We start from the raw sequence: 13,581 nt of genomic DNA, 5'->3' as shown, positions 1-13,581 counted from the left end.
AAAAACCTTCGTTCAGCTAATGAGTACCAGGTAGTCTTCTAAACATAAAACTTCTTGTCAAGGCAACTAAACAATGTTTTGCAATGTATGCCAATACAATCGTTGTGTTTTCATTTCCATGTTTTATTTTCAAAGTTAACTTCACAACATTAACATAATTTGCCTTTTAATAGCAAAGAGCCATTATAAACAGGCACACCGTTTATCTATTTCACTCGGGCAAATGAGTCACAAAAGTTGCAACGAGAACCACATATAGCTAAACACCTCAACACGTCTCATGTCAACACAAATCTCAAATATGGTGATAATCAACAATTGTAATTCACAAAAATATGAACTCTGAACCATATGACAGCTAAATACCAGTAGGCTTGTTCGACTTCACCCAGCGATGCGCAGACCGATCGGCGGCTGACTTGAAGCAGTGCATGCCGGTTAGAAATTTTGTCCGACTTGAGGCAGCGCCGACGCCACGTGACAGTGACGTATGTCAACAAAGTGCCGCGAGAGCGATTCGAGAGCAGCCGGCGATTACAGCCGGTGCAGTTTCTCGAGAGCGACTGCATGAGGCTGCACGGGCTCTGATGACGACACAGCCGTTCCACGATTGGCCAGATTCACCGCATGACAGCGATCACGTGTGTTTCGTGTTTATTCTAAAACCTTCAGCTCCACTAATGCGCACAAATCTGTTTTTTATAACAGTAAAACCTCCTTTCATGTAGTCGCGATGTTATATTGTCATGTTTATCAAAATATAACTGATTAAAAACATAGACCCCACTTCATTGATAGTGTAGGCTTATATGTTGAACTTTATTCTTGTAAAAACACACGCTGTATTAAGCAGTGCATAAAGTATTACATGACAATAATGTCTCTGAAACATCTGTGTATTGCCAAATATTGCATTTATTTCACTTCAGCTGATAAAGTGTGCAAACACAGCGCGAGCGTCACCGCGGGAAGCAGAAAGTGTCCGACTTCACGTCTGTGTTTGCAGCTCCTCCCCGCCTGCACGCGGCTACTCTCGCCGATCAGTTGCATCCAGCCGCAGCCGATGTCGAACACACCTCTTGACAACAACAGCAGCAGCAGCAGCATTAATCAAGCCTGTTAATGCAAAGCAATAATAATTTTATATAGTTGTTACCAGAGATTTTTTTCAAGCTGCAAAGCATGCTGGGAACTGGCCCAACATTGTTGAAGGTAAAAATGTTTGTTCAGATAACTCACTTTGTAAATATGGGACAAGTTTTGGACAAGTACTTGAGAGTTTTTTTTTGTTTTAGAAATTAAATTTAGTTTTATTCTGGCTAAGTTGTACAAAAAAAAAACTTTTGTCAGTAACATTTTCTTCTAACAAATGTAAAAATAGATGCAGCTTGAAAAATTTATGTCTAAACATATTATTTATGCATTTTAATTGCATATACATTTTCCATGCATTTGGATTACATAGTTTTATCAAAAACAAATTAATAAACTGAATGTGATTCATATTTGTAAGTCATACATAAATGAAACAGGTACAATTTATGAAGTAGTTTAATAAAAATAATGTGATCAATATTTGTCATTCATACGTAAATGAAACAGGTAAGATTTCTGTAATAGCACACAGCAAAACACCGATGTTAAATAAACACTTCCAAGTGTTAATGCATGTGCTCACTACTGAGATAAAGTACCATTGAAGCAGTGTTGACGTTAATTAGATAATTGAGTGACGATTGAGCATTAATGATGAACACCTGATGATAATGAGCAGAATCACTGAAGGAAAGAGAAACAAGAACAGAAAAGAGAGAAACTTCCAGTCACAGCCGAAATCAAGTTATTAAATCTCTGAAGATCTCAGCAGAGGAGGATTAAACAACTCCACAAACAACAACTTCACACATTACCAACCATTTTGACTTAATTTCTGTCATTTCTGTTTTAATGAAAATAATAGTTTTGTTTGATGATCATCACCATGATGGTGATCAGATTTTGTTTTAGTTGGGCTCTTGGCCCATGATTCTTTAATATTAGCTTTTCTCTGGCTGCTTTAACTATGTGTTTGTGAAGCACATTTGTTTTGGGAAAGAAAGCCAAGAGAAAATACTTTCAGGTGATCTTGGCTATTTATTGATGATGTCATCAAGTAGTGGCTGAATCACTGATCTCATTCAGAGGCCAATTATCTAGTTATAGAGATAATGTGTTATCAACTTTGTATTATGCATAGTAGCCATGTGATTGTACAGCACATGCTCCAGCAGTGCTGTGGTCTATTAAATAACTTGCAGTATTAAAAAATCATCTAGAGCTATACAGGTTGTCATCTATAGCATTCCTTTGACACACACAGACATCAAGAATCAGCGTATGAATCTCAACAATGGTGACATGCTTCATGCTGCAGTGCATGCTGGGTACCACCAATCAAAACTCCCCCATGGGTCCCTGCATGCATTGCGGCATGAATAAATTATGCATCTGAATTGTGACTAATTTTCTTTGATGCTTACTATTTGCTTTTACTTTTGCTGGTTTTGTTTGACATTTTAGTTGCTTGCTTTATGTTCAGAGTTGATATTTATCTGAATATTTTTAATTGATTGTCACCATTGCTGAGATTCATACGTTGATTCTTGATGTCTGTGTGTGTCTAAGTGATACTGTAAATGAAACCATTTATGCACTATTTTTTTAATATGCATATTATTTGATTACCACAACAGTGTTGGACCTCATGCTTTAGAATCAGATGCTACTATTATGAACAATACAAAAATTGATATTTCATTACCTAAACAACTAGACCTTTAGACTGAGAATGAGATCACTAATTTAAGCCACAACATGATGATTATGTCATCCTCAAGACATAGCCAACATCACCTGGACGCATGTTATATTGGCTTTTCTTGCCATACCAAATGTGTTTCATAAATACACAGTTATAACAGTCAGAGACAAGAGTCAAGAGCCCAACTAAAGCAAACACCATTCTCCATCATGGTGACTTCAAATGAAACTATTATTTTCATTAAAACAGAAATAAAGCCAATCTGGTTAGTAATGTGTGAAGCTGGTAATGCTGTTTGTGGAGTTGTTTAAACCTCCTCTGCTGAGATCTTCAGAGATTTAATGTCTTCTTTTATCTTCAGTTGATTTAATCTAAGGCTGTGGCTGAAGTCAATTGTAGTTCTTGTTTCTCTTTCCTTCAGTGATTCTGCTCTTATCATCAGGTGTTCATCACTAATGGTTAATGATCACTTAATTATCTCATTAACATCAGCACTGTTTCAATAGTACTTTAACTCAGTAATGAGCACACGCATGAACACAAGGAAGTGTTAATTTACCATGGGCGTTTTGCTGACTATTACATAAATCTTACCAGTTTCATTTACATATGACTAGCATTTATGAATCACATTAAGTTTATAAATGTGTTTATGTAAAAACTATGTAATCCAAATGCATGGAAAATGTATATGCAATTCAAATACATAAATCTTATGTTTAGACATTTTTTTGAGTGTAGGTAATTATAATAATAAAAAATATTATTGCTTTGCATTAACAGGCTTGATTTATGCTGCTGTTGTTGTCAGTTATTTAGTTGTCATATGGTTCAGAGTTCATATTTTTATTGAACTACATGTTGATCATCACCATGTTTGAGATTTGTTGAGGTGTGTTGTGTTGAGGTGTTGAGCTAGCTGTGCTTCTCATTGCAACTTTGCGACTTATTTGCTTAAGTGAAATGGGTAAACTGTGTGCCTCTAAAAGGCAGATGTTATTCATGTTGTGTAGTTAACTTTAAAAAACAAACATGGAGATGAAAACACAAGGCTTGTAACTGTGTGCATTGCTAAATATTGTTTAGTTGCCTTTACAATAAGTTTTACGTTAAAAGATTACCTGGTACTCATTAGCTGAACAAAAGTATTTAAGTTGATTTTGACTGGAGCGAATCAATTGAGCTAACTTAAAAAGTTTAGTGTGATAGGTTAACTTATTTTTTCAAGTTGGCTCAACTTGTTCCTTTTTTAATTGTCTTGACAAAGAAGTTTTAAGTTCAAAAGACTACCTGGTACTCATTAGATGAACACAAGTATTTAAGTTAATTTTAACTGGAATGGATTAGTTGAGATAACTTTAAAAGTTGAGTGCGATAAGTTGCCTTATTTTTTTAAGTTAGCTCAACTTAATTTTTTTACAGTGTACAAACGATTCCGCGGTGAAAGGAAGCGAACATGTCTTACACACGTGAGCTGGAACCGGCATGTTTATTTAGCTCCACGAGTCGGTGGGCGGGGCTACAGAAGCAGACGTATATATTTATCTGTTGAGGAGGCGTTTCTGCATTCTATGACGTCAATGGTCGAATTATTCTGAGATCTTGTTTTCTGGGCCTGGTGTCAATAAAAGCTTTTCTTTGACTAACAAGGAAGTTTCGCAGCTCTGAAATGTACAGGATATTCTTATATCACCATGAACTTATGAAGGGATTGAAAATAATCAAAGATATTTGATATTTGAAATCCAACAAAGAAATTTGCTTTACTGTTGTCAACACATTTGCTTATCAGAAGGACCATCTGAAAGACAATAGAGAGGCCTGTAGGCTGCATGGGGTGCCACACCTATCCTATACAGTGGGGGAAGTTTGGGCTGATTGGTCAGTTTGAATGTTATGTGTGAGTTTGGTCTGATTGGTCAGTTTAAAAGAATACATTTGGTTTCAGTCACATGGTCAAGGAATAGATAAAAGAGGATTGGAACTGTGGCTCTCTTTTCCTCTGGTTCTTGAAGTCATCTGGGCTTCTCTTCTTTGCTCTCTTCCTCTCTCTCTCCCCCACTCTCTTTCTCTCTCTTTCTCTCTCTTTCTCTCTCTCTCTCTCTCTCTCTCTCTCTCAGGTAACATTGTATTCATGCTGTGTACGATTAATGGTATAAGTTTATCATCTCATGCATCCATTTTGAAACTATTTTAAGTGTAACCATAACCAGATTTTGTCATTAAATCCTTTCTATTACGAATACTGTGCTAACTAGTTTTGATTTGGAAATGACTTTGAAGTGCTCCCTATTGCAATACAATATAGTCACATTATAGCAACGCTCTCCCACATATTTTGCTATTGTAACTGCGCTTATCTCCGTCGTTGGTATGAGTTGCAGTGGGTGGAAATAGACAAGAAATGTACAGTTTTCTTCCATCTTTCTGATAACGTTTCTTTAGTCTTCTGGCAACCCTGTAGATTGAACCATCTACAGGAGTCCACTCTTACACTTGTATATATCAAAGGCTTAAAGGAAAGTTGATTTCTCAATTCATCACCCCTTTAATTTTAATCATAGAACAAAGGGAACAGAAAATTGTGGCTTTGATAAGGAGTTATTCTATATTTAATTTAAAATGTATGCAGTTCAAACAGTTTGATAACTTCAATTTCATCTATTCAATTTATGTATATTTCCTTTCTGTTAGACCAGTAGGAAGGCCACAGGTAAATATGACATTTATTATAATGGGTTTATATGAATATTATTTTAAGTCATCACAGGAAATTATGAAGGTTAGTTTATACTCGACATGTCAGCACGAGCGACAGAATTTAGGCGCGTGCTTCAGATTTTTGCGCGCAGAAAACTTCTTGAATACATCATTTGATCACTGTACCGGCTTCCTGTAATAATGTAGGCAACCACTCGTTATACATAAATCATCTAACAGTTCATGTTTTTACTTACACTTATGATTTCGTTTTGATTCAAATGACGCTTGTGCTGAGTGAACGATAAGCAATCAGAGCATGCAACAGAAGTGCGCGTTCACTCTCTCTTTACCGTCAGACAGTTAACGTTAATAATATGCTTCTTATTTTACTTTCTTTGCTTTGATATCCAACGAACTGTCTGTGAGATCTTGGAGGTGACCATGCTGGATGTGGACATTCTGGGCTGGTGTGGTTACACGTATGCGGTTGTGAGGCCGGTTGGAAATACTGCCAAATTCTCAGAAACGCCTTTGGAGACGGATTATGGTAGAGAAATTAACATTCAATTCATGGGTAACAGCTCTGGTGGACATTCCTGCAGTCAGCATGCCAATTGCACGCTTTCTCAAGAGTGGCCTTTTATTGTGTCCAGCCTAAGGCACACCGGTGCAATAATCATGCTGTCTAATCAGCATCTTGACATGCCACACCTGTGATGTGGTTGGATTATCTTGGCAAAGGAGAAGTGCTCACTAACACAGATTTAAACAGATTTGTGAACAATATTTGATAGAAATAGGCCTTTTATGTACATAGAAAAAGTCTTAGATCTTTGACTTCAGCTCATGAAAAATGGGGGAAAAACAAGTGTTGTGTTTATAATTTTGTTCAGTTTATTAAACAATATGTAAATAAAACGAATAGCAATAAGCATAAATTAACAGGAGTTACTCATGTGTGTATGTGTATGTGTGTGTGTGTGTGTGTGTCGGTGTGTGTTCGCACATGTTTTTGTGCGCGTATATGCAAAGGTGTGTGTGTGTGTGTGTGTGTTAGGTCTCACCCCTTCAAATCTGCATTTGTGGCTGGTTTTGTTTGCCCAAATCTATGCAAATTCCGTCATTTGCAGTCACACCTGCGTGTGTGTTTGTTTGTGAATGTGTGTGAACATTGCATTTGTGCTCTAGTGCCAGGCCTTCATTTCTGTGAGAACTTTTCAGATTCATGCCTTATTTATTTGTTTTAATTGACAAATTAAAAACTCTTAAAAGTGTCATGAACTGGCTTTTTTAAATTTGTTATACTGTTGTCCGAGGTCTATTTGTGACGTTTGCGTGGTTTTTACATTCAGAAACATCATAATGAATAAGTAATAGGCTATTTTCTGCCATGGTTTTGAGGCTCTCTCAAGGCACGGTCGGTGTTGATGGGCGTGCCGCACTGAAGACTTGGAAGTTAACGCCCACGGCTAAGATTCGATAACCTTTGTATATTTAATGAGCTTCGGCTCCCACATGAGTACGCATGAGGCATTGTTTTGAAAGTGTGTGACAAACGGCAACCGGAACAAACAGAATGATTTATCTCTCATCCACCCGCAATTAATATGAATGTTATTTTATATTACTTGGCCAGTCCCATCGGTGGATATACGCGTGCGCCAATGTTGCAGATAGCATGATCAAAACTTCCGCGATTGTATTTTTCCTTCAAACATCAACCCACATAGCAACATTGTGTTGGCCCAGATCCGGCCCAAATCTGGCACTTGTGGCATACTGATCTGGCCCACATGCTGCGTGGAATAACGGCCCTTGAGTGGACCACTCCTGTTTGCCAGATCTGGGCCACAAGCAGGCCAGAGCAATGCCACATGTCAGCCAAGAGCAAAGAAATAAACCAGAACTGGACCTTATCTGAGCCACAACATCTGTGTATAATAAATATGGAGTCATCTCAGCTTTAATAAACCTGTTAACAAGCAGAATCACTGAAGGAGAGAAGAGAACAGAAGAAAAGAGACGAGCAGAAACACAAGAACTACAACTGACTTCAGCCACAGCTTTAGATGAAATCAACTGAAGATAAAAGAAGACATTAAATCTCTGAAGATCTCAGCAGAGGAGGATTAAACAACTCCACAAACAGCATTACCAGCTTCACACATTACTAACCAGACGGACTTTATTTCTGTCAGACGACTACAGAAGCTCTTACTGAGAATTAACAGAGGTTTAACTCTAATGTGTTTCATCTGAAGTCACCATAATGATGATCAGTGTTTCCATTCGTTGGGCTCTAATTATGAGTCTGCCTCTTTTGACTTCTGTGAATGTGTGTTGGTAAAACACATTTGAAGTAGCAAAGGATGTTAAAGAGAAGTGATATCATGTGAATATGGTTTCATGGTGATGGTTTTGTAATCATCATGAAGCTGCCTGGTGTTATTTGAGTCTATCAAGTGTGTTGTATTAATAATACATTTGCACTACAAACCCTGTGTTACTAAAGCATGAGATCCTGCAGTATTATATTAATCAGTTAGAAGATTTTTAATAGAGCACAAAAAGTTAATCTATGACATTAATCAGATACACACAGATATCAAGAATCGGCGTATGAATCTCATCAATGGTGACAAACAAAATAATAGGAAAATTCAGCTGCATAATATATTTATGCTGCAATGCATGCTGGGAGTTCTGTACTATTCAGGTACCCAGCATGCATTGCAGCATGGCATTTTTGATTGTCACCATTGTTGAGAATCATGTGCTGATTGTTGATCTCTGTGTGTGTCGGCATGGCATCATAGATTATTTATTTCATATGCTCATGTTTGTTAAAATCTTCCAACTGATTGTTAAAACATTGCAGGATATGGGGCTTCAGTAACACAGGGTTTGTAATGAAAATGCATTAATAACTAAATTATAAAAACCAAATGACATCATTGAATTCATGAGGAATTTTAAAACCATGACCAGGTAATCACAACCACCTGATGTCATTTCTCTTTAGCTTCTTTTGCTACTTCAAATGTGTTTTACCAACACACATTCACAGAAGCCAAAAGAGGCAGTCACATATTTAGAGTTAAGAGCCCAACTAATGGAAACACTGATCACTGTCATGGTGACTTCAGATGAAACACATTAGAGTTAAACCTCTATTAATTCTCAATAAAAGCTTCTGTAGACGTATAACAGAAATAAAGTCAGTCTGGTTAGTAATGTGTGAAGCTGGTAATGCTGTTTGTGGAGTTGTTTAATCCTCCTCTGCTGAGATCTTCAGAGATTTAATGTCTTCTTTTATCTTCAGTTGATTTCATCTAAGGCTGTGGCTGAAATCAGTTGTAGTTCTTGTCTTTCTGCTCGTCTCTTTTCTTCTGTTCTCTTCTCTCCTTCAGTGATTCTGCTTGTTAACAGGTTTATTAAAGCTGAGGTGACTCCATATTTATTATACACAGATTTTGTGGCTCAGATAAGGTCCAGTTCTGGTTTATTTCTTTGCTCTTGGCTGACATGTGGCATTGCTCTGGCCTGCTTGTGGCCCAGATCTGGCAAACAGGAGCGGTCCACTCAAGGGCCGTCATTCAATGCAGCATGTGGGCCAGATCAGTATGCCACAAGTGCCAGATTTGGGCCGGATCTGGGCCGACACAATGTTTTGCTATGTGGGAAGTCAAGAGAGTAAACACACATCAAGAAGGGAATGTTATTTCTCTATTTAAAATGATACGTATCGGTAACCCATCTGGAAAACACACAGCCCCGGGACGTTGGGCTGCCCTGTGACAGTGGTAAGTTATGCTTAGTTAGACATATACACAGTGTAACACTGTATTTGATCTGTAACAATGCAATACTATCACATTTAAAACATTTTTACTCACATTAGTGTGTTGCTTCATGCCTTCATGTAATTTCATCCTGTCTGCAAATCCAGTCTCTTATTTACAAACGAATCCGGTGAAATGAACATCTGTGCAATGTCTTCCCCACGTGAGCTGGAGCTTCATTAAAGCTACACTGTGTGATATTTTCCCCCATCTAGTGGTGAAAAGGTATATGACAATCCAATGAATATTAGTTTCTGTTCCTCTCTATTCCGATTTCGTTTTAACTCCTACGGTGGCCGATTTAGTCCAAGATTAACATGGCTTCTCGTCCACATTCGACACGGTGCCATCGAGTGTAAAAACGTGAAAGGCAAAGCTTGAATTTACGGGTATGATCCCCCTTTTGCTAATGTACTTTCAAGATGGAGGAGCAACATGGCGACCGGCATTCGAACCCCACACCCGTATGTATTTTCAATGGCATATTATAGACTTACGAGAATACTTTATTACTTGAAAGAAGTAAATATACATTAATGAGCACATATATTTTTGAAAGAACTAAGTGTTTTTAGCTAAGAATAAACTAAAAAAGTTACACAGTGTAGCTTTAAAAATAAAGTTTAACCACTCATTCCTAATATTATAGTCCGAAAGAAGCTTATGGTTATGCTCCACAACCAGGCACAGCGCAATGTATTACTCTCTTCGCCATGTTTATAGCTTGGTAGCACGATCCGTTTAGCTCCACGAGTCTGTGGGCAGGGCTACAGAAGCAGGCGTACGTATTTATCTGAAGAGGCGGCATTTCTGCATCCTATTACGTCAATGGCCTAAAAAATGGGCCTTCCAAAAATTAGCATACATGGGCAGACTGGACAAAATTGCGGACAAACATTTCGTCATATGGTTCAAAAGTTATTAGCATAGACATAATTTTCGACCCATTTGTGGTGCTAGAGGGTTTGAGATGCTCCAAATTTGCTTTGGTCAATGTTCAGACTCTCCTCTCTCTATGTGCCATTTTCACAACTTCTGACCAAATGCTTCTATGAGCTGCCTTAGACTTTCATTCAAGAAGAAGAAGAAGAAGAAGAATATAACGGCAAGCAGAAAATCTGAAATCTAAAGTATCTTATGAGAGAGACCACATTTACACACAAAATGATAATTAATCATGATGGAATTAATCCAAACTACAAATCATAGCTATAAACTAAATCACCCAGATTCAGTCAGATTTACAGAACATGTAAAACACAGTTGTGTGTGTCACTGCATGTTTAACTCACATCACTGATGCACAAGCCTTTTTTATTTGCATCCAACATGTGTGTGTAAATTTCTTGTGTGACACAGAGGAGGAGTCTGAGAATCTGTCTTATATAAAGAGTGTGTGTCAGACTGAACAACACAACACACAACACTAAAGGTGAGTTACTGTTTCATTCTTCATTTACCTCACAGAGCATTCAGACATCTATACAACTTTCAGAAAACAGACATTATATGAAAATGTGTTTATTATTTTAATCTAGATAAAGCCGATCTCTGCTGTGAGAGATTGAGAAGATGGCAGTAAGTTCATCAATACGTCTACATTCATACAGAGGGCTTCAGCTTTAGTGATGTTCATCTCTTTCTCTCTCTGTCTCGTGTAGTTGATGCTGTTTTTGGCGGTTCTTCTCTCTGTTGTTCTGGTCAGTGACTGTACATCCAGGCAATCCGACTGTTCTGACATCTACAACTCAGGAGAAACAGACAGTGGGATTTACTCCATCTATCCAGCAGGAGATAATCCTGTCTTGGTTTCCTGTCACATGGTCGACGGAGGATGGATGGTACGAATGTGACTTTAGATCATTAAACACACATCAGAACACACATTATGAATCATATATTCTATATAAACCCATCACAGGTGATTCAGAGGAGAAAAGACGGCAGTGTGAATTTCTATCGGGGGTGGGAAGAGTACAAGAGAGGATTTGGGAATGTGGAGGGTGAATACTGGCTGGGTAAGATCTCACAGTGTGTGTCCGTTTGTGTGGATGATCATGTGTTTGGTTGAACATGTGCTTCGTGTGTGTGTATGTGTGTGTGTGTGTGTGTGAACAGGGCTGGAGAACATGTACCAGCTGACACGTAACAGGAATTACATGCTGAAAGTGGATCTGGAGGACTTCACTGGAAGGAAAGATTGGGCTCTGTATTCGTCCTTCTCTGTGGGTCCTGGAAGTGACGGGTATAAACTGCAAGTTTCAGGTTTCACTGATGGAGGAGCTGGTATGACATTTTCATTCACATTAAACAAATCACACCCAGTTGAGTAAATGTGCATCTGATGTCCTCAATGATGCTCTTCCTCTCTGCAGGCGACTCTCTGACCTTCCATAATGGTATGAAGTTCTCAACCTTTGACAAAGACCAAGACACCTCGGGGAAGAACTGTGCCAAACTGCATCTCGGGGCATTTTGGTATGAAGACTGTTATGCTACAAACCCCAACGGTGTGTATTTAGGGGGAGAAGATAATCCTCATGATGCCATTGGAAATGTTTGGCACACCTGGGAGAACAATAACGCTGTTGGTATGAAATTCATCAACATGAAGATCAGACGTGTGTCTTAGACCTTTGAAGAAACATTACAGTCTTTCACAGGTGAAAAAATATTAAGGTTATGGGTGTCCTTTCCTCTGTTAACTGTGTAACTTAGTAAATCATGGTATATATGGTACCGCCGCTCAACCGTGACACACAAATATCCCTGTTTATTTGCCAGTAAAAATATGTTTTACATCCCATTTTGCATCATCCAGCGTCTTTTGCTGACACATTCAGTGTAATTCTCATTGAGTATGCAAGAGGACCCAGATTCACTTTATTAGTCTATAACAAAACAGATGTTGTAAGAAGGTTTGTCTAATGTTCCCATTAAGTTATAAATCGTTCTTGTTTAATGTTCTCCAAACAGTTTTTTTTTATGTTTCTTGGATATGCATGCATTAAGGAAACAATCAATTTTATCAAATTGCAAACATGGGAATGTTACTTTTAAATGTTCTCTGAGCATTCCAAAAAAAGTAGTAACATTTAAAAAGACAACAACAATATTTGAGGAAAAATGGTTCCTTAAGCGATGTATAAATAATGCTTCTGTGCTTTTTGTGTGAGAACATTACTGTGACGAAGCCGCCGTAATCATCACCGCTGGACAAGTAACACTGGCACACACATATACACACACACACACACACACACATACCGCATTCACACTCCATTTCCCCTGCCGCTCTGCGCTCCGGCGGCCGACTAAACCATTGTGTAATGTTAATAGGGGTACCCGTGTTTATATGTGTGGTAAAATTAAAACGTTACATTTATTGTTTTTGTAATGAGTATGTTTATTTGTGGGTTATATGTTGAGATGTTGTTTATTACTGATTGAGTGTGTATAAATGCGTGAAAATGTGAACTGGATGAGTTTATACACATGATATTTACCTGTTAAATACTATATAACTTTAAACAAGGAAGACTTTTATAAGGAAAACTTTGATAAAACCTTACCAGAATTTCAGCCAAAGTTCATAGAATATTCCGTTACTGTAGCTGGGTATATACAGTATATACAGTTGTTTTATTGTATGGAAAGAGAACATCATAATTGACTTATTTTAATTAGGAATTGAAGCAAGATTTTACTCTTATTAACACCTACAGACTACTGTCACTAACAAACACGTCCTGTATGGATCTGGATCTCCATGTGCTCACATACAGTAGCTTACATACAGTAATGAATGGAGATTATACAAACTGGATCTTATCTGCATGTTCTCTTTGCGTTTGGAAGCAGTTGCTTGAATCAGAGGCTGTTCTCTGCAGAAAAGCATGTGCGTAGGCACATCATGTAAATCACTTATTTTAGATTCAAAAGAGTAAAGTTTGCAGTACTGATAATATTATATCCGTATATGTTTGCATCCTGAGGGGACTGTTTCACTGCATCATCGCTCATTTAGGCTCAACAACACAAATTGTAACCAGTCAGGAGTATTTTAAGACCAGCTAATGGATATTAGACCACAGATAATGATTTGGATAATGTCAGGACAGAATATCATAAGAATCTTGTAAATAGTAAGTCAAACAAAGTTTTTAATGCACTACACCAAGGCAAATGTTTGGATACTCTTAAATAATGATCAGATGATTTGGAAACATCATAAGT

The 13,581-nt window shown here is 37.8% G+C and overlaps 2 protein-coding genes across 6 annotated transcripts in view; one reads left to right on the top strand and one right to left on the bottom strand.

The window, feature by feature from the left end:
* Positions 1 to 795: 795 nt before the first annotated feature.
* Positions 796 to 13,581, bottom strand: part of LOC307123839 (microfibril-associated glycoprotein 4-like) — a 66,509-nt gene continuing 53,723 nt past the window's right edge. For 2 of the 3 annotated variants that reach the window (XR_013816221.1, XR_013816222.1), the window contains exon 6: positions 797 to 1,078. The gene's annotated coding sequence lies outside the window, so the exon portion shown is untranslated. Of the gene's footprint in view, positions 1,079 to 13,581 lie in introns of all 3 variants that reach the window. The other variant, XR_013816220.1, reaches the window with a different exon arrangement.
* LOC307123840 (microfibril-associated glycoprotein 4-like) lies at positions 10,452 to 12,731 on the top strand. 3 transcript variants are annotated; one of them, XM_079812585.1, is made up of 7 exons: positions 10,452 to 10,475; positions 10,710 to 10,777; positions 10,884 to 10,923; positions 11,007 to 11,186; positions 11,267 to 11,363; positions 11,464 to 11,631; positions 11,721 to 12,731. In XM_079812585.1, exons 3-7 carry the CDS (start codon positions 10,918 to 10,920, stop codon positions 11,975 to 11,977), a joined length of 708 nt encoding a protein of 235 aa, XP_079668711.1. In that variant the 5' UTR covers positions 10,452 to 10,475; positions 10,710 to 10,777; positions 10,884 to 10,917; the 3' UTR covers positions 11,978 to 12,731. The 3 variants fall into 3 exon arrangements, with proteins under 3 accessions (XP_079668711.1, XP_079668710.1, XP_079668709.1); XM_079812584.1 differs by having other exon boundaries at positions 10,654 to 10,777; XM_079812583.1 differs by having other exon boundaries at positions 10,452 to 10,777.

This window comes from Gobio gobio (genome assembly GCF_949357685.1).
Source record: "Gobio gobio genome assembly, chromosome: 3".
NCBI lineage: Eukaryota > Metazoa > Chordata > Actinopteri > Cypriniformes > Gobionidae > Gobio > Gobio gobio.
This window is presented reverse-complemented; position numbering and strand designations above follow the sequence as displayed.